The sequence below is a fragment of the Jatropha curcas genome, chromosome 2 (assembly GCF_041381405.1).
Source record: "Jatropha curcas cultivar XTBG-Jc1 chromosome 2, XTBG_Jcur_1.0, whole genome shotgun sequence".
Lineage (NCBI taxonomy): Eukaryota > Viridiplantae > Streptophyta > Magnoliopsida > Malpighiales > Euphorbiaceae > Jatropha > Jatropha curcas.
In genome coordinates, this window is record NC_143152.1 from 32835324 (window position 1) to 32852632 (window position 17309).

General features: G+C 35.3%; 5 protein-coding genes and 2 non-coding genes across 7 annotated transcripts; 2 read left to right on the plus strand and 5 right to left on the minus strand.

Moving 5' to 3' along the window:
• Positions 1-907: 907 nt before the first annotated feature.
• Positions 908-6013, minus strand: LOC105647442 (putative protein disulfide-isomerase A6). Its single transcript, XM_012233530.4, has 11 exons — positions 5797-6013; positions 4920-5004; positions 4580-4677; positions 4324-4379; positions 3528-3645; positions 2771-2798; positions 2580-2671; positions 2308-2464; positions 2088-2215; positions 1719-1818; positions 908-1251 (listed from the first exon to the last, which is right to left on the minus strand). Exons 1-11 carry the CDS (start codon positions 5955-5957, stop codon positions 1186-1188), a joined length of 1089 nt encoding a protein of 362 aa, XP_012088920.1. The 5' UTR covers positions 5958-6013; the 3' UTR covers positions 908-1185.
• A 1398-nt stretch (positions 6014-7411) lies between these two features.
• On the minus strand, positions 7412-7483 carry TRNAP-CGG (transfer RNA proline (anticodon CGG)). The gene has a single exon. It is a non-coding gene; the product is annotated as a tRNA-Pro (tRNA).
• Positions 7484-7535: 52 nt separating this feature from the next.
• On the plus strand, positions 7536-11187 carry LOC105647441 (C2H2 and C2HC zinc fingers superfamily protein). Its single transcript, XM_012233529.4, has 10 exons — positions 7536-7693; positions 7828-7908; positions 8013-8040; positions 8164-8246; positions 9513-9545; positions 9650-9728; positions 9811-9863; positions 10366-10426; positions 10536-10618; positions 10812-11187. Exons 1-10 carry the CDS (start codon positions 7679-7681, stop codon positions 10902-10904), a joined length of 609 nt encoding a protein of 202 aa, XP_012088919.1. The 5' UTR covers positions 7536-7678; the 3' UTR covers positions 10905-11187.
• A 413-nt stretch (positions 11188-11600) lies between these two features.
• Positions 11601-13791, plus strand: LOC105647440 (Tetratricopeptide repeat (TPR)-like superfamily protein). Its single transcript, XM_012233528.4, has one exon. It carries the CDS (start codon positions 11681-11683, stop codon positions 13136-13138), a length of 1458 nt encoding a protein of 485 aa, XP_012088918.1. The 5' UTR covers positions 11601-11680; the 3' UTR covers positions 13139-13791.
• On the minus strand, positions 13456-14567 carry LOC105647438 (uncharacterized). Its single transcript, XM_037640687.2, has 3 exons — positions 13983-14567; positions 13667-13892; positions 13456-13593 (listed from the first exon to the last, which is right to left on the minus strand). The coding sequence occupies exons 1-3, from the start codon at positions 14016-14018 to the stop codon at positions 13490-13492; spliced, it is 366 nt and encodes a 121-aa protein (XP_037496615.1). The 5' UTR covers positions 14019-14567; the 3' UTR covers positions 13456-13489.
• Positions 14568-14703: 136 nt separating this feature from the next.
• Positions 14704-16572, minus strand: LOC105647437 (small COPII coat GTPase SAR1A). Its single transcript, XM_012233526.4, has 3 exons — positions 16296-16572; positions 15927-16058; positions 14704-15146 (listed from the first exon to the last, which is right to left on the minus strand). The coding sequence occupies exons 1-3, from the start codon at positions 16422-16424 to the stop codon at positions 14826-14828; spliced, it is 582 nt and encodes a 193-aa protein (XP_012088916.1). The 5' UTR covers positions 16425-16572; the 3' UTR covers positions 14704-14825.
• LOC119371130 (small nucleolar RNA snoR83) lies at positions 15446-15567 on the minus strand. Its single transcript, XR_005178703.1, has one exon. It is a non-coding gene; the product is annotated as a small nucleolar RNA snoR83 (small nucleolar RNA).
• Positions 16573-17309: the final 737 nt, after the last annotated feature.

Genomic DNA, 17309 nt, shown 5'->3' on the forward strand with positions numbered 1-17309 from the left:
AATTTTAATATCTCATATAGAATACTTTTTAGTATTAATTTGACTATTTTAGCGAGCAAAGTGAAAAGTGAAACCATACACTAATTTTCAAACAAGTTTTGGTAAAGAATTGCATCATTCCTCAACACTTAAAATAATAATAATATTATTATTTATATACTAAAAATGTTTCTGAAGTATTTTTATATTCTAAAAATAATTAATCTCCTATTTTTATATTTCAAAATGGCTCATTAACGTTATCGAAGGAGTCTTTTTGAAATCAGAGTATCGGACAATTTACGAGCAGCTGACTTCATTTACAAAACCATTACTTTATCACACATATGTAGATAGATACACTTGTTATATGCTTATTGGTATATAGTATATATCCTATGGCCTATGGATTGAGATATTGTGTGGAGGATGGAAGGAAAAATGAGAGCATCCGTTTGTCTTTTTCATTGAACGATGTTAGGTATTACACGGTCCATGTGAGAGTTTCAGACGGTAAGAGAATCCCTTTTCCCTTACTGCAACATAAATTCTACGGCTACGCTTTTTCTTTTCACAACGTGCAGAGCCCCAATTATGAAATGTCACATGACTCGCTCTTTGTCTCCTCTCTCTCATACTCTCACTGCTCGCATCAAAAATACTTTCTTGTTAAAATTTATTTCATCTAAACAAACTGCTTCCGACGTCTAAACAAGTGTTTTAGGAAAAATAAATATTTTTCAACAGTTATGTTTACCATCCTAAGTTCCTTCTGGGGTGGTGTCAACTTTGCCCCACATTGTGCAACAGGCCACGTGGCACAGTCCAGGACATATATGTAATTAATACTCGTGGGGTGGGTCAGAGTATAAGCTTACAGTAACAATTAAAAGGAAGACGACGATAAATCGTTAATCAAGATTCAAGAAACAACAAAAACCAACCTAATACTAATGAATCAAATTTTAGCACAGCTAAATATAAATGGTTGTAACATAATTTATCCTCTTTTTTCCCTACTAAAATTAACTTGAGATAGTCCTCAGAAAAAAAAAAAAAAAAAAGAGAGAGAAAACCTTGAGCTGCTAAAACCTGAAAAGTGAGTCATGAGTCCACCACAACAGCACTTTTCCGGGAAAAGCTCCCACAATTCCAAGCAAAATAAGGATGTGATTTCACTTGTGTCTTCTAATCTCCTATCATGGATCAAGCAAAGGATGACAAGATATTCTTCTTCAGAGTGAATTCATCTGCCTTTACTTCACTGATTGACTGTGTACACAAAAATAAAACAAGGAGAACTATTCAGACTTAGCCCACACGTTTTTCTAAGTACTGCAAGTGAAAAACTACAAATTGCAAGTTCTTCAGAACCGAATTTTACAATCAATCTAAAATAAAGTGGCTTCAACAATGATTCTCATAACAGTACATCAAAATCAAGTGCATCACCAATTCTCCCTAAATCAACTTCATGACAAATTACATACTATTAGAGATCATAAGAATTTAGTTATAATTAGCTAAAGGTGATTTTATAGGCCAAATCAAGTTGGTCTAAATATGTAAAAGCATTTTATTATCTTAATGTAGGGATCAACTCATAAAATAGATCGCAATCGAAAGAATCTCAAAACCCCAGTTGTTTAAGATAGCTTCGGTGCACAGGCCAATATGATTAAGAACAACAAATGCATACTAACCAAAGGAGACAAAGATATTGAGATAAGATTTATCACCTTTTCAAGCATACGTTCAAGCCTTTGAATTTCCTTCTTGGGATAGTCCGCACCTTTCTCCACACAGTTCTTGGCACCTTTCAAGTAGATCTTGCCATATCTAAAGAGTAACCAAAAAATTAAACATACCCGAACAGTGAAGAAAAGGAAAGTACAAAAGTTACTAAAAACTGTATTAAAAAGAAGGGTCCATTATATTCATCACTCAAAAAGTTTGTGCATCGTGAAGGATGCTCAATGTTGCTTTAATAAGATGAATACGTAAGGTAGCTCCTCAACGTCAACAAATGAATATAATGCTCTACGAGCATTAATGCAATTATTTTTTATAAAAATTTTGACAGTGAAGTATAAAACTAGAATATTAACCTTGCATTGGCACCCTCAAGCTTTCCTACTTCTTCTTCCATTCGGGCAAGGACTGCTGCTTTCTTCTCGTCATTGCTGACACTGATAAACTCTTTAACCAAGTTCTCCAAAGCAGCAACTATTCCAGCCTATGTCAATAATATTTATATTGTGCATTTATATGTGAAAAGATGATCCTTGAAAAGAAATCACACTATATCTATAAATGTATCTCACTAACTTTTGAAGTAAGCTTCCCTTGCCCATAACGATTAGTACCACATTTGTCATTGATGAAAGTCACAAAGTCATCCAAATCCCGTCCGCCACCATAATCTTCACCACCTTTGTTGCTCTTTGGAAAGAATTTCAGAGTTGGATAACTATTTACTCCATACCTGCAATTTCAATTCCATTAGATTATGGCCTTTACAGCACGATATTCAAGACATAAACTTTGATAGAACAAAGGCATTATGAATAAAGCTGAAAATTTATTAACATTGGACTCACTTTTCAGCCAAATCTCTGTATCTATCAGCATCAAGATTAGCAATAACTACACCTTCCTCCAATTTAAATGCCGTTGCAACGTTTTCATATGTCTACAAAACATAAGCAGATGACAACCTTAGCACTAGTCTTCTTCAAGCAAAGAAGGCTTGCATCAACAATAAAAAGAGAAGAGAAGATAATACGCTTACCAGAGCGAGTTGTTTGCAATGGCCGCACCTGCCATTATTAGAAAAAAAAAAAAAAAAAAAAAAGAAAGAAGCTTAGTTGCAAACGTATTGGGTAGTTGAGGAGCCCCATCTCACAACTACACTGATTGAAACTGAAGTTCAATGATTTGGATACAGCAGGTTGCAAATATATAATTCTACTCGTGAGGCATGTGTTTGTGGACTGCGGAGGTTTAGATCGGCTTAAAACTCTTGCATTCCCAATCCAACAATCAAACAATCCGAGTGCAAGTCATAAAGTTGAAATTACTTAATACTCCAGCCAAGGCCAGCCTGAACAAAGGATTTGATTCATAGGTTCATGAGCTGGCTCGCTGCAAGCATCTTCACTAGACCTGGTGTGCAATGGTTACTTATAAAGGCCATATGACTCTTAAACTGTTTAAAGTAGGAGGGTTTTTTAAGAATTCAAAGAGACAAATGCTATGAACCACTAATTTTACCCCTCGGCACTTTTGAGGTAAACTTGGTTAGCAGCAATTGGAGGAGTGAGTCGTCCATGTATTAGTATTTCACCTGCTACATCTGTGACAAATTTGCTCACATCCGCTTTGTGACTTATATATTTTAGGAGAGAAAGCCTAGGTGCGTGAAGTTCACATAATTAAGTCAACATCAAGCTTGAACTCAAACAATCCATTATTTGGTTCACCTCTGCTAAATTGTAACCCTAAAAAGACGTGCAAACAAAATCAAGGATGACAGTCACAATACTAACCATGGTGCATAGAACTCAACTAAAACATCTTTTGTTTCGTCCAGCACGACCTGATTAAAATTACGCTGTGTTAGTACCACAACATTAGATGGAATTGCAGCCATCTTCACATTGGTTCCTACATATAAAGGGAAAATATGTTTTTTAGAATGCAAACTGAAGCTTATAAGAACCTACTTTAAAAGCAATGTACCAACCTTAAGAATTAAACCATCACAAACACTAGAAGAACTCTCAATTGTAATCAAAAAGGAAAAGCATGATGTGAAAATGCATCATTTGAGTAAAGTTCCTGAAACTTCATGCTTGCTATATCAAAACCTCAACCCAGTCGCACCAACTTTGATAAACATAAGAATGATAGACCTTTTTTAATATTTTCTTCCCCATGCAATGAAGTTCTACTTGAGCACCACAAGCAACAGGTTGAAATTTTACAAGAATAGTCCATCCATTAATTTAAAAACAAATCCCAGTTTTAAATCATCATCCCATGTATTCTCAGCAATTAAATTGACCATGAGCAACAGAAAATCACGAGGCATTCTCATTTTCAGTAGTTGGCAAAGAAAAGTAGACAAGCAAGTAAAAGCATGGGTCAATCTATACAAAATAACTGAGGTGACTTTCCTACAATTCTAGTGAATGAATTCTCAGTACTGCTTGAGGAGATAGAATAACAGAGAAAATATTAGTCCATGACCACTACTAGTTTCTTCATCATATAAGATATTTTATAAGTTTACATGTATACAATAGTACCTCCTATCTTCCAGAAAAGGAAAAAAAAAAGTACCTCCTTCAAAATTCACAAACTCAGTAAGTTCTTCTGCAGTGCGTGCACCTTCGTACCTATAAAATGTCATTTCAGTACACCAGGACAGGTCATAATTTTTTCATTACAAGATTGGGGAAAAACATTGCGAAATTCAGAGAATGAGAATCTCTTTTTCAGTATGGTAGGCAAAGTGTCCAGAGTGGTCCTTTCTTAAATGACGTTATACTGTGAAGAAGAAATTTAAAAGATACACGAGTTTGAGTAACACACTCACTTTTTGGGTTCCAAGGACCCTTTGGGAAACCATTTAATTGCGGGGTATCCAGCAACACCATATTTGCTGCAGATACTTGTATGTTCATCACAGTCCACCTACACCAAGAAATATCAGATAAAAGCAGAAAAATTATTTGTATGAATGACCAGGAAAAGAGCATCATCGTATCCATATTGATTTGGAATGATAGCATCCAAAACTCAATATGATTGGAGAATTAGTCATTGTATGTGAGAGCCTCATATAATATAAGTTAAAAAAATGCCTAAAATTTGAAAAAACAACAATACAGGATAACCAATACGGGAAGCACGAAAGCAGGGGGTAGACAGCTAACCTTTCCGATCAAAACAGATTTTGTCTTCTTAAAACTTGAGGCAAGCCGTTCATACTCTGGAGCAAGCTTTTTACAATGCCCACACCTGTTGCATAGAACAAAAGCATCATTCCAGGTCTGATCATATCACTGACAAAAGCAACCCATCAAAGATCATAGAACGCAAAAACAAAAAATGGGAACATTTTAAGAAATTAATGCTACATCTTCTAGCTTCAAAAATTATAAAATCATTTGGCATCCGGGGCTAGTAGAACAAATCAAAATAAACTGTCCCTCCCTGATGTACATACATTATTCCAGTTCCGATCATGTTATAACCAATAAAGCCATCCCGGAAATGCTAAATAATCTCAGAAATCGGTACCGCCATCTAGTTTCAAAAATTACATGATCTCTACTGTACATATCATAATTTTGGAAACTGCATTAATTATTTTCAACATGGAAACACTATGATATATGCACTTCAACATTGCATTATTAGCTGCCTCCACTAGAAATCAATAACGATATTACATTATTCTAAACACTATTTAGATAGACCAATCCGAATATAACTTTCTACGACTCCAAACACTTCAATACAACGGTGATCACGTAATCGTCAAACAGTAAAACATTTAACCAAATATATATTACTAGAATTATCAGGATCGATTCAAACACAAAAGAAATATTGATATAAATCGAGATATCCACTTAGCTCATCGATCACGAAGTACCATTCAACTCCAGTACATTTGCGCAATTTCAATATCTTATATTCATTGAGATAATGCGCGTATGGGATTGAGATATTGTTAATAATTTCACGTATTATGATTTTATTTCATTTTTTTGCGTTTCGTCCACACACAGAGAGAAATGCTAGTACCAGGGGGCGTAGAACTCGACAAGCGCGCCGCGATCTTGGCCGACCTCCTTCTCAAAGTTGTCCTCGGTGAGGACAACGACGTCGTCTGCAAAAACCGATGAAGCAAATACCAGTAAAGCTACGGTTGCGGAAATTACTAAAATAAATTTGGAGCCCGACATTTTTTATCTCTCTGCTGGACTTTCTCCCCTGTTTTGTTTTGTGAAGACTGAAGGTGTGATCCTGATGTTTATATATACAGAGGGAGGGAATATGAATAACAGAATAAATGAATATTTTATCAGAGTATGTATTTTTTTTTTTAAAAAAAATTCAGTATTTTCCGTTAAAAGTTTTAAAATATTACTCTTATCTTTTGGTATAAATTATCAGTCAAAAATTTTTACTTTCAAAAATTAATTTTAACAATCCTTATATTTTACAGCATTTCAATTATATAGTTCTTTTGTTAACTTATTTACTTTTTCAACCTTAGAGATGAACAAGAAAGAACAAAACTAATAAATAAAAAGTAATTCCTTTAGAAAAACATAAAAAGTAATTTAATTATATTTATTATTTTTTAACTTATTTTTAGTTGGTTAAGAGAAAATATATAAAAATTTAATAGTGAATGTCACGCCCCAACTCTAATCACCAGAGGAATTGTCCGCTTTGGTGTAGTCCACGGACGCCCTACCCGCACGGTTTTGTCCCGCGGGTGAAATGGAAAACTTTTCAGGAGGTCACCCATCATGAGATTTCTGTTAAGCGAGCACGCTTAATTCTTGAATTCTTCCAACTCTCCAGCCATTCCACCAAAAGGCACCTCTAATGATTAGTTTCCTCTTTTTGATATATAATTCGATTCATTCCTGTGTCCCGCATTCCACTACCCTAGCTAGCCTGCCATCCTAGGATCGCTTTGCCGGGTCGGAATGTCACGGTGAGTTTTAGTTATAAATATAGAGACTATTAATTTAAAAACAAAGATGTGCCAAATGATAATAGTAGTTTATTTTTTTTTCCAATATTATGAAAGTAAACAATTAAACATTGTTTTATTTTTAATAATAATCACAAAATCCTTTTCTCTTAAAAAAAGTAATTAATTGCTTTTATGATTCCATCTCAATTAATGGAAATTCTATTATTTATATATTTATTTATTTTGACAAATAAAAATTCATTAATAATTATATAAATAATTAAATTTTAATATAAAATTAGTTGGATCGACTATATGAATCATTTATTTTTATATTAATTATACTCAATTAAATAATAGAAGTAAAGTATTGGTTCTATCCTGGATTATAAGTCATTTGAATATTTTAAGAAGGAAAAAAAATTATTTTTTTACAATTAAACAATTAAGATGATATTTGATTTGACTCAACTGAGAGAAGTATAAAAATAAAAATTTAGTTTACTTTTCATATTTAGTTATGTAAATAACATTTATTCTTTTGTAACGTTTGGGAATGCTAAATTTTGGAAAAACTTAATTTAAATTTACCTTATTTTTTTGGTCAAAAGTGAGATAATTTATAAAAAAATGAATAATGAATTAGTCATTTAAAAAAAAGAGCTATCTAATGTTACTAAGTTTCTAATCTATTCGAAAACGTTAAACGGGGCGTTGCGAGAATCGAACTCGCGACCTCTCGCACCCGAAGCGAGAATCATACCACTAGACCAAACGCCCTGTTCGCATTCAAATTTGGTTAAGCTTAAGAAATGGGATTAAATCCTAATTTATGTCCACCAAAGTTTTCTTTGAAGTTGTACTCAAATCAGACTTAGGGTTTAAATATTCCCTGTTTCAAGTTCATTTCTTACTTTGATATATACATCTTTCGGAGTTCTCTGATTCTGTTTCCAGGTCAAGATTTTTGGATAAATGGCTCATAACAATGTAAGTAACAAATTTTTAATTCCAATTTTTTTCTTTTTGGTATGGGCTGTTTTTTCTCTCCGATTTTTCTAATCCACTGCAGCTTGGTTCATGTGATTGTATGTTTCTGATTCTTTTTTGGGAATTATGCGTAGGCTGTTGGCGTTGATAACACATTTAGAAGGAAGTTCGACCGAGAAGAATACTTAGAACGCGCTCGTGAGCGTGAAAAGCAGGTTTGATTGTTTCAGAACTTCAACGTTTTTTTTTTGTCTGTCTGTCGAACTTTTGGTAATTAATTAACCTTTCTAATTGCTCCTTTTTTTGTGCTTTTATTTAGGAAGCTGAGGGGCGGTTCAAATCCAAATGTAAGTTAAATCATTTTGAACATTCTTTTGATGTTTGTTTGAAATAATTAATATAGGTGAAGTAATGCTATCTTAGAGTGATGGGTCTGCAGAATTAGGATTTAACAATATGCTTTTGGGCAGCTAAAGCTCCTCCAGTGCAGAGGAAGCCCTTGAAGCATCGGGATTATGAAGTAGACCTTGAATCTCGATTGGGAAAAACTCAGGTTAGTTGTTTTTGATTATTTGCTTTTCAGCTAGTAGTTCTACTTGAATTCTGGTAAAATGGGTGTCTTTGATTTGGGCATTGCACTTATTGCTATTCATGTTGTTGATTGTTGGGATGGTGATAGTTCTATTGACACGATTGATTTCAGTTATTTTGGGGAAATCACTTTTTCTTTATTTTATTCGTTGTTTTGTTTAAGTGTGTAAGTAAATAAAGCTTGTGAATGGTTATTGTGTTACTGGTTGATGTCTATTACTCATGGTGTTGTGGCTTGCATTGTGTGAAAGATAGATCTGAAGTAGTTTTCTTCAATTGGTTTCCAAGTGTGATGAATCATTTACCCTAAATGTGAACTGGAAATTTCTATGGTAAGACTGTTTCTTGATGTTTCTGATATATCATTTGGGGAACTGCCTTTGATAGCGACCGAGTCTGATCTAATTTTTTAGTTATACAGTTTACTGATTTGTTGTGTTGAGCTGTTCATTAGCAATGTTAAACAGTCAACCGTTTTTGGCTAGAGGAGGGCAAGCAGGAAAATGGTGTAGAGTCATCTAATTTTTAATTTGTCAATAATGTAAATGCTATCTTATGATCTTATGCCAGTGGGCACTGACAATACTAAACTTAATTTTACAGGAAGGAATAACTGAGTTTCCACAAGGAGAGTCTTAGGAAATTGTGAAAAATTATTAGAACATAATAGTGTCTTTTAACTCGCATTAAAATGTTATATAGAGGATAGTAGTGAGAGTCCCACCTTTTTGGAAGATGACTGGTTGGTATAAGACCGCAGAAGTAATGATCACTAATATGAACGAAACATATTTTAAATAGTTCATATGGGTCAATGATAGAAATTAGCATAGAATTTGTTATTTGAAATAACCAATCATGTTGCTTTGCTGTTTAAAAGACCTATATTAAGTTACATGGCTTTTTATGTGCATTATATTGGCATGCAAGAATACAATGAGCCTGCATCTGGTTTCTGGACTTTGGCCCAGCTATATGATCTATTCTATTTTGACACCATCTGGAGTTCTGGCTGATCTAGTTTCCATTGTCGCACTATAGCGTACAACAAAACCTTTTTGTCCTTTAAGACAATGCCTTAGCAAACATTTCCATTTTCCATTCTGATATGCTTGTATTGAATGCCCGTTAAGATTTAAAGTCGAGATATCTCTAGCATTGACTATCATGGAGCTCAAGTCTTTACTATTTTGAACTCTATATACTCTTTTTTATTATCCTTTTGCAGGTTGTCACTCCTATAGCACCTTTAAGCCAGCAGGTATTTGATTACCTTACTATGTGCTCCTTTCTTGGTGAATTCTTTAAGCCAGCACCTCTATATTTATATCTTGGTGAATTGTTTCTTATTCCTTTCTTTTGCAGGCTGGATACTACTGTTCAGTATGTGAATGTGTAGTGAAGGATTCTGCCAATTACTTAGATCATATCAATGGAAAGAAACGTGCGTGGTTATCCACAAATCTACTGTGAGATTTATCTTTTTGTATGATATTTATTTAGGTATATCTCATGTTGTCTGTCAGATCAAAGAGCTTTGGGAATGTCCATGCGTGTAGAGCGAGCATCTCTGGAACAGGTACATATTTTTAGTGGTTATCCATTCTTGTTTTAATGAAAATTAATTGACTAGTATTATGAAATCTTTGGTGTCCTCCTACTGATTCAGAATTGCCTAGTTGTACTTGTTTATATACACAAGAAAAATAATTATGCATAAAACATAGAGGCTAACAAACTCTGTGAAGCAAGTTGAAAAAGGGAAAAAAATGCAACTATGAAGAAAATTGGAGGAAACTAGTAGAAGTTCATGGGATAAAAACACACTTATAATTAGAGGGTATCTTTTGGTATGTTTCATTTTAAATAATTAATGATAGGCTTTTGTATATTGTGTTATGCAAAGCCAAAATATATACTTTGTGGAAGATAGAGGCTTACAAAATCCATCTTGCGGATGTATTATAAGATGACAATCCCCAAGTCACTTTGATTCATCTCAATAATTAATTTATGACCATGTCATATTTATTGTTGGATTGATGCATGTTAAGCATTATTCCCTTCTTAAATACATACAGGTGCAACAGCGATTTGAAGTACTCAAGAAAAGGAAAAGCCCTGGCAGCTTCACAGAGCAAGGTAAAACTTGATCCAGAGAGAAAAGTATAGTACTTGTGTCTCAGATCTTGATGAAACGATCTTAAACATCGTGTAATATATATTTATGCTCTCTGAGCATTTCTTTCAGATCTTGATGAAAGGATCTTAAAACAGCAACAAGAAGAGGAGGAAAGGAAGCGTCAACGTCGAGAAAGAAAAAAAGAGAAAAAGGTTAGTACTATTGAAGGAATGTCCTATCTTTTGTTTGCAGAATACTAAGGTAGAGCTTGTTTGTCTGAAATGTTGACTTCACCTTTTATGATGTTAATATCTCTTTCCCTAATAGTTATTCATCCTATAAACACACACTGCTTTGTTTACTGTGGTAAATAATGGTCTTTTATTGATCCATATCTTGGTACAGGAAGAGAAGGCAGCAGAAGAGGAGGAAGCCAATGTTGATCCTGATGTTGCTGCCATGATGGGATTCGGCGGTTTTCGTTCATCCAAAAAGTAACCCTAATGTTTGGCCCTCTTTTCCTACAGCAAAATGTGCTTCGCCATGTAATATTCGATGTCTGCAGCGTTTCAACATTTAACAGTCCTCCAGGAGCACAACTTGAATTTTTGCTGTCACCCTTTTAGGAAGAGTAAAATTTTATGTTGTTCAAATGTTCAAGATTAATGGTGAAGAAAGTCGCAAGGTCACTCACATTGATTGTAACTAATATACATGTACTTAAATTCCCTTTTGAGGTATTATACTTGAAAGTAATTCAGGTATCCTGATTCTAAAAGCATCTTCTGGAAGTTCTTGCAAGCAATGCTTTTAAACCTTAGAGCTGGTGAAGGTTATTGAATTGGGATTGAATCCTATTTACACGAGGAACATTTGAATGGATAAAAAGCACATTACTAAATTATTCTCTTTTATACAACTCAATATTTCTTGGGATGAATTATCTTTTTTTGCGAGCATTATTCACGAATAATGTTGTTAAGGGTAAAATTAATAATTTGTAACAGTTCAGCGGAAATTTTAATAGAAGCTCTATTAAGTTAGTAGTTACAGGACAATAAACCAAGGACGCTATTTAATTGATTTGTGAATACAGAGGTCCTGATTTGTAAATTTTATTCAATTAATAGGGATTAAACAGTAATTCTCCCTTAACTGCATCCACTGGGTTTTATCACGCCAAGTAATGAACTCCCGCCAAAACCCAAAAAACAAAAAAACAAAAAAAAAAAAAACCAACTACTTCTCCAAAGCCAACTTTACTGCTTTGTCAAATGAGCAGAACTTGCAGAGAGATTGAGCGCAAGATCTTGACCCTTCTTCACGGCCACAATACCCGAACCCAGCTCAAACAAATCCACGGCCATTTCCTTCGCCAGGGTTTTCACCAACTCAACCATGTCCTTGCCCATTTCGTTTCCGTTTGTGGGTCTCAAAACAAAATGGCCTATGCAGATCGTGTTTTTTCACAGTTCCAAAATCCCAATATATTCCTCTTTAATGCAATGATCAAAGGATACTCTGTGTGTGGACCCTTTGAAGAGTCGCTGAGTTTGTTTTCAGCAATGAGATATCGAGGCATTTGGCCTGATGAGTATACTTTTGCGCCTTTGCTCAAGGCTTGTTCCAATCTTCTAGACCTTAAACTTGGCCAATGCGTTCATAAGGATGTTATAGTTGCTGGTTTTGAGTGTTTTAGCTCTATACGAGTTGGGGTTGTGGAGTTGTATACGTCTTGTGGGATAATGGAGGATGCGGAGTACGTGTTTGACAAAATGCCTGATATAGATGTGATTATTTGGAATTTGATGATTAGTGGTTACTGCAAAAGAGGAGATGTTGATATGGGTCTGCATTTGTTTAGGCAGATGAGCGAGCGGAGCATTGTTTCCTGGAATACCATGATTTCATGCTTGGCGCAGAGTGGACGAGATAGAGAAGCTTTGGGACTTTTTCATGAAATGCAGGATCAGGGTTTTAAGCCAGATGAGGTAACAGTGGTGGTAATTTTACCTATTTGTGCTCGTTTAGGAGCTATTGATGTGGGTCAATGGATTCAGTCTTATGCTGAGTCAAGTGGGCTTCACCGAAAATTTGTGTCTGTAGGCAATGCATTGGTGGATTTTTACAGTAAATGTGGTAGTTTGGAGACTGCTAGAAGAGTGTTTAATGACATGCCTCAAAAGAGTGCGATTTCATGGAATGCAATGATCTCAGCTATGGCTTATAATGGCAAGGGTGAACTTGGGGTAGACTTGTTTGAGGACATGATAACCACAGGCATCAGCCCTAATGATGCAACCTATATAGGGGTTTTATCTTGTTGTGCACATGCAAGGTTAGTAGAAAAAGGGATGGATTTGTTTGCTTCAATGACTTTAAATCATCAAATTGAGCCAAAACTTGAGCATTATGGATGCATGGTTGATCTCCTTGGGCGCTGTGGATGGGTCAGGGAGGCCTATAATTTGATTAGAAGCATGCCTGAGAAGCCAAATGCTTCTTTATGGGGTTCTTTGCTTAGTGCTTGTCGTACTCATGGTCATATGGAGCTTGCACAACTTGCAGTAGAAGAGCTTATTAATCTAGAACCATGGAATTCTGGTAATTATGTGTTGTTATCAAATATGTATGCAGCAGAAGAGAGATGGGACAAAGTGGAGAAGGTGAGAGCATTGATGAAGGAGAGGAGCGTCAAGAAAGAGCCAGGGCAGAGTGCAATTAGATACTGATATTTGCTGATTTTATTAACTTATTCCCTTCGTTCACCTCCGTGCATAGCTCCATGCATGATATTAGCCTCTCCTATCCATCTTAATCTTTGTTTTCCTCATGATTTTGGTAGATTAAAGAAGCCAGATACTATTGATTGACTATATATTGAGGAAGATACGTGTACTCTTGTTTATAAGGTGGATAAATTATGAAACCCATCAGTCACTTATAATCAACATATCAGAAACAATTAGTAAGTGGCTCATCGAGTTTTGTGGAAACAAGAGCTAAACCCTGTTCATGGGTTTGGATTTGAAAAATATCAGCCTGACCAATGAGAATGTGAACCGCCAAGTGAATTGAAAAAGTTACAAGAAAGTAACACAAGTGAAAGCAAGGAAGCCAAGGAAGTAGGCCAATCTGTATGCACTGCTTGTTTCACCTTCTATGTATCTTGTCACATTGAAGTCTCCTATACAGCACAAAATATTTTAACTGTTAAAAGGGAATTAGTGAAAAATCAAGATGGAGAAGAAAAGAGATACCTCTAAGACTGCTATAGCTGCAGCCTGCGTTAAGGACATATCTGATATCTCTTACAGTAGCTCTATTGTAGAATAGGAAATCAGACAAAATATTGTTAATACAAGAAAGGATTGCTTGTGTCTCAGTTAAGCAGGGTCCATTACAGAAAAGGTCAGTTGCTTCTGGTGGAACGTTAACATTCCCACTTTCTGTTAATCTATAGGCCTCACTGCAGCCACTATAAATCTGCATAAACATAGCCAAACAAAAACACATGAAGAAAAATTATCAAATAAGTAATTAAGGCTTTTTCATCTTTCACAAAATCATAATAACCTTATCATTGAAACAGGACAATGCCTCTTCAGCCATTTGACCCGGCGCATCCTCTGCATATCCTGCTAATCACAATTAAATTCAAACAATATTGTCAACACTAAAAAAACTAGGGAACTAAATGAATTAATATGGGTATTTGATGACCTGAGTGACAGTGCAATTTGGCCATGTAAATTAAAGTGAAGATGAAGATGAATTTCTGTTTCGTTAAAGCTGGGATTCCCATTACAATATGTCTATTATGTTTTCTTTCTTGCCCTTGTTATATTTTTGATTGATTAAGTTTAGCAACAATATATAGGAAGAGTAAGTTGGCAGTTTGGTCTGCACCGAGCAGCCTGGTGACAAATGGATAAAAAAGAAGTATGTAGGTAAGCAGGCCACCTACACATCAGGTTCGAGTGTCTATCAGATTTGTTGACGTTCACAACTGGTGAAATAATCACATTTCCTGTACGGGGATATTAATATATTTGTCCATATACTGCCATTCTCATTCTTTTCGGGATGAATTTCAGTTGTTCATCCAAAGTGCAATAACTTCAATTTTCCCATTACCATTTCATTATCATCCCCCGGAAGAAGGGTTGTGATGCAAATTGGTCACTCACAGAGATCAAAAGATACAATCTTTAAACAAGAATATCGTTTTCATTAGGCATCTTTTAGGAACAATCATTGGCATGAAGGGGCCCAAGTATATAACTTTACTAAGATATGAAGTCAAAACAACTGAAATTCTTTTAACAGTGATTCTATAACAAATGTTCAGAACCAATTCATCAATATGACATACAATTGTGATTATCAACTAAATAGTTCTCAATTTCCTATACCTCACTACTTGATATACTGAGACATCCACTTGAAACCTTCACCATAGCCCATCTTCCGGACAATACTACACATGAATACCTCCAGGGGACGAACATTTGAGTCTCCCAAGTTCACATTACCCTTGCCAGTGGTGAAGTTTGTGAGGCCCAGATGGTAACGCAACTCATCTTCTGAGGCAGCATATGGTATATCAATTTTGTTGCCCAAAACAAGGAATGGAACATTGGCCAAACCTTCGTCAGAGAGGAGAGCATCCAGTTCTTTTTTTGATTCGGCAAATCTCTCCTTGTCATAAGCATCTACCAGGTAAACAACCGCATCCACCTTCAATTGAAAGGAGTTACGTTAGAAAAATTCAGAGTACGATATCAGCAGAAAACTTCTGAAAATAAAGGATCAAACAAAGTTATGATGTCATCTGCAAACATTATGTTCATGGCTATACCAACATGACTAATAGTTTCTCTTGGAAAAATATGATACATGTCACAATCAAAGGCCAGTATGCCATCTTCCTAGTAAACATGACCAATGGCTACAAAAACTGAAGAGGCCTGCAGGTTATATTAAACCTAGGGCTTTTAAAAGTTCAAGATACCCAAATAAAAATGGCAAGGAAACATCCATGTAAGGTAAGCTACTATCAAAACACTTCAAGAGATTGAAAGTGCTATCAGCGGACTCCCATATTATTATTATTTGCCTCCCATGAATCAGATGATCACAAAAGAAGATCATCTGGGATTATGGAGGCCACCATGTAATTTAAAATTGCAAACAGTTGGGCACTCCAAGTGTGATGTCAAAACATGCCATTAATGGGGAAAAAAACTTCATTTGGCTGTACGAGGCGGAAGCAAATATCAGCAATATTTTCACATGGTAATTATTTGACCCAGTTTTCTAACTCTTTCCAAAATCCCCAACCCAAATTATAAAAATATAATCACCATTCAACTCGCTAAATTGGTTGGAGAAATTATCAAATTGTACACGCTATGCTTCAAATGGAGAAATGGCATGCCAAAAATGAGTTCTGAAACAGTTAAAACTACAAATTTACCCATTTATGCAAAATCCACATGTCAATTGAGAGATATAAACCTTGGCATAGTAGTCTTTCCAAACCCTACGAGCAATCTGATGACCTCCTAAATCAAAAGCCTTGAACTTGATTTTCCCAATACTCAACTCCTCGGATGTTGGATACTGTGTAGGCTGGTGTTGCACTAATCTCTGACAAATACCCATAACAAACAGAAAAGGATTATACTTTGATACGTTGTGCTTTCTTCAGATAGAATTATATTATCTTAAGATACACTAAATTGCTGCTATTAATGAACACCATTTTCAATCAATCCCCAACTCTTAAAATACAAAATTATAACTGAAAATACTCAATATTCTTTAACTGTTAAGAACTAGAATAAGTTAACCATAAAAAAGAATCCTGAAACAAAAATTAAGTACCTCATCCTTCAACATATGAAGCAGCGTCGTTTTACCGGCATTATCGAGCCCTAAAAACAAGATCTTGGCTTCCTTTTGCCACAACCCAAGTGAAGCAAGAACTCCATAGAACCAATCAATCAAAAACATGATCTAACTAAGAAGAAAAACAGAACTAGAAGCCAACAAAAACCAGAAAATTATTACTCGATTGCTCAAAAAAAAATAGATATAGAGAGGGAAAAAGTAAAAAGTAGAAACTATAAAGCAAAAATCTAGAGAGAGACAGAGAGATTTTTTATGGTTATGTAATTAATTTGTATATATATGCGGAGTGAGATTTGTGTACAGGAGATGCTGTGAGTGTGAGTTGGCAAAGCTTGATTGGCTAACGTGGTTGAGATTCGCTATAAGTGGATCGGGTTATCGGGTTTGAATTGTTTTGACCAATCAGAGATTGACGATTGGGGTTGTTGGCGTCATTGGGTGGATAACGGCCGTCGATCGAAGAGTGGACGGTGTCGATCAGCTTATGTGTATTTTCGGGTGGGGGTTTGGTGGGAAGGTAATTAATTGGTTGATTCCTTATAGCTGGCGCTTTCAAAACAAAACGGTAGCGTTCGAGCAAAAGTAAGCAAGGCGGAGGCGATGAAAACAATGCTTAAAATTTAAAAAGATTCAACACGTCACCGTTGCTTCGAGTTGCTGGTTCCCAGGCCCAGCCCTCTAGACAGGGACTCAACTTGCGCTTTTTCCGCCAATCCATGAGGCCTAGGCCCATAAGAAACTCACTAGAAAAGGATAGACAAGTCATGCTGTGATAAAGATAAAATCTTGTTGTGCTTTGTGCTTAGCCTCTCTAACACAATATGGAAAAATGCCCAATCCAATTTTATAGTGATAACCTTATCCATCAATCCGTTTAAAATAAGGATGCTTTGTGCTTTGTGTCAGCCACCTTGCAGACAAATAAATCTTTATTTTTGTTTATATTATAAATAATTTTTGTCCTTTTCTTCTTTACTAGCAACAATC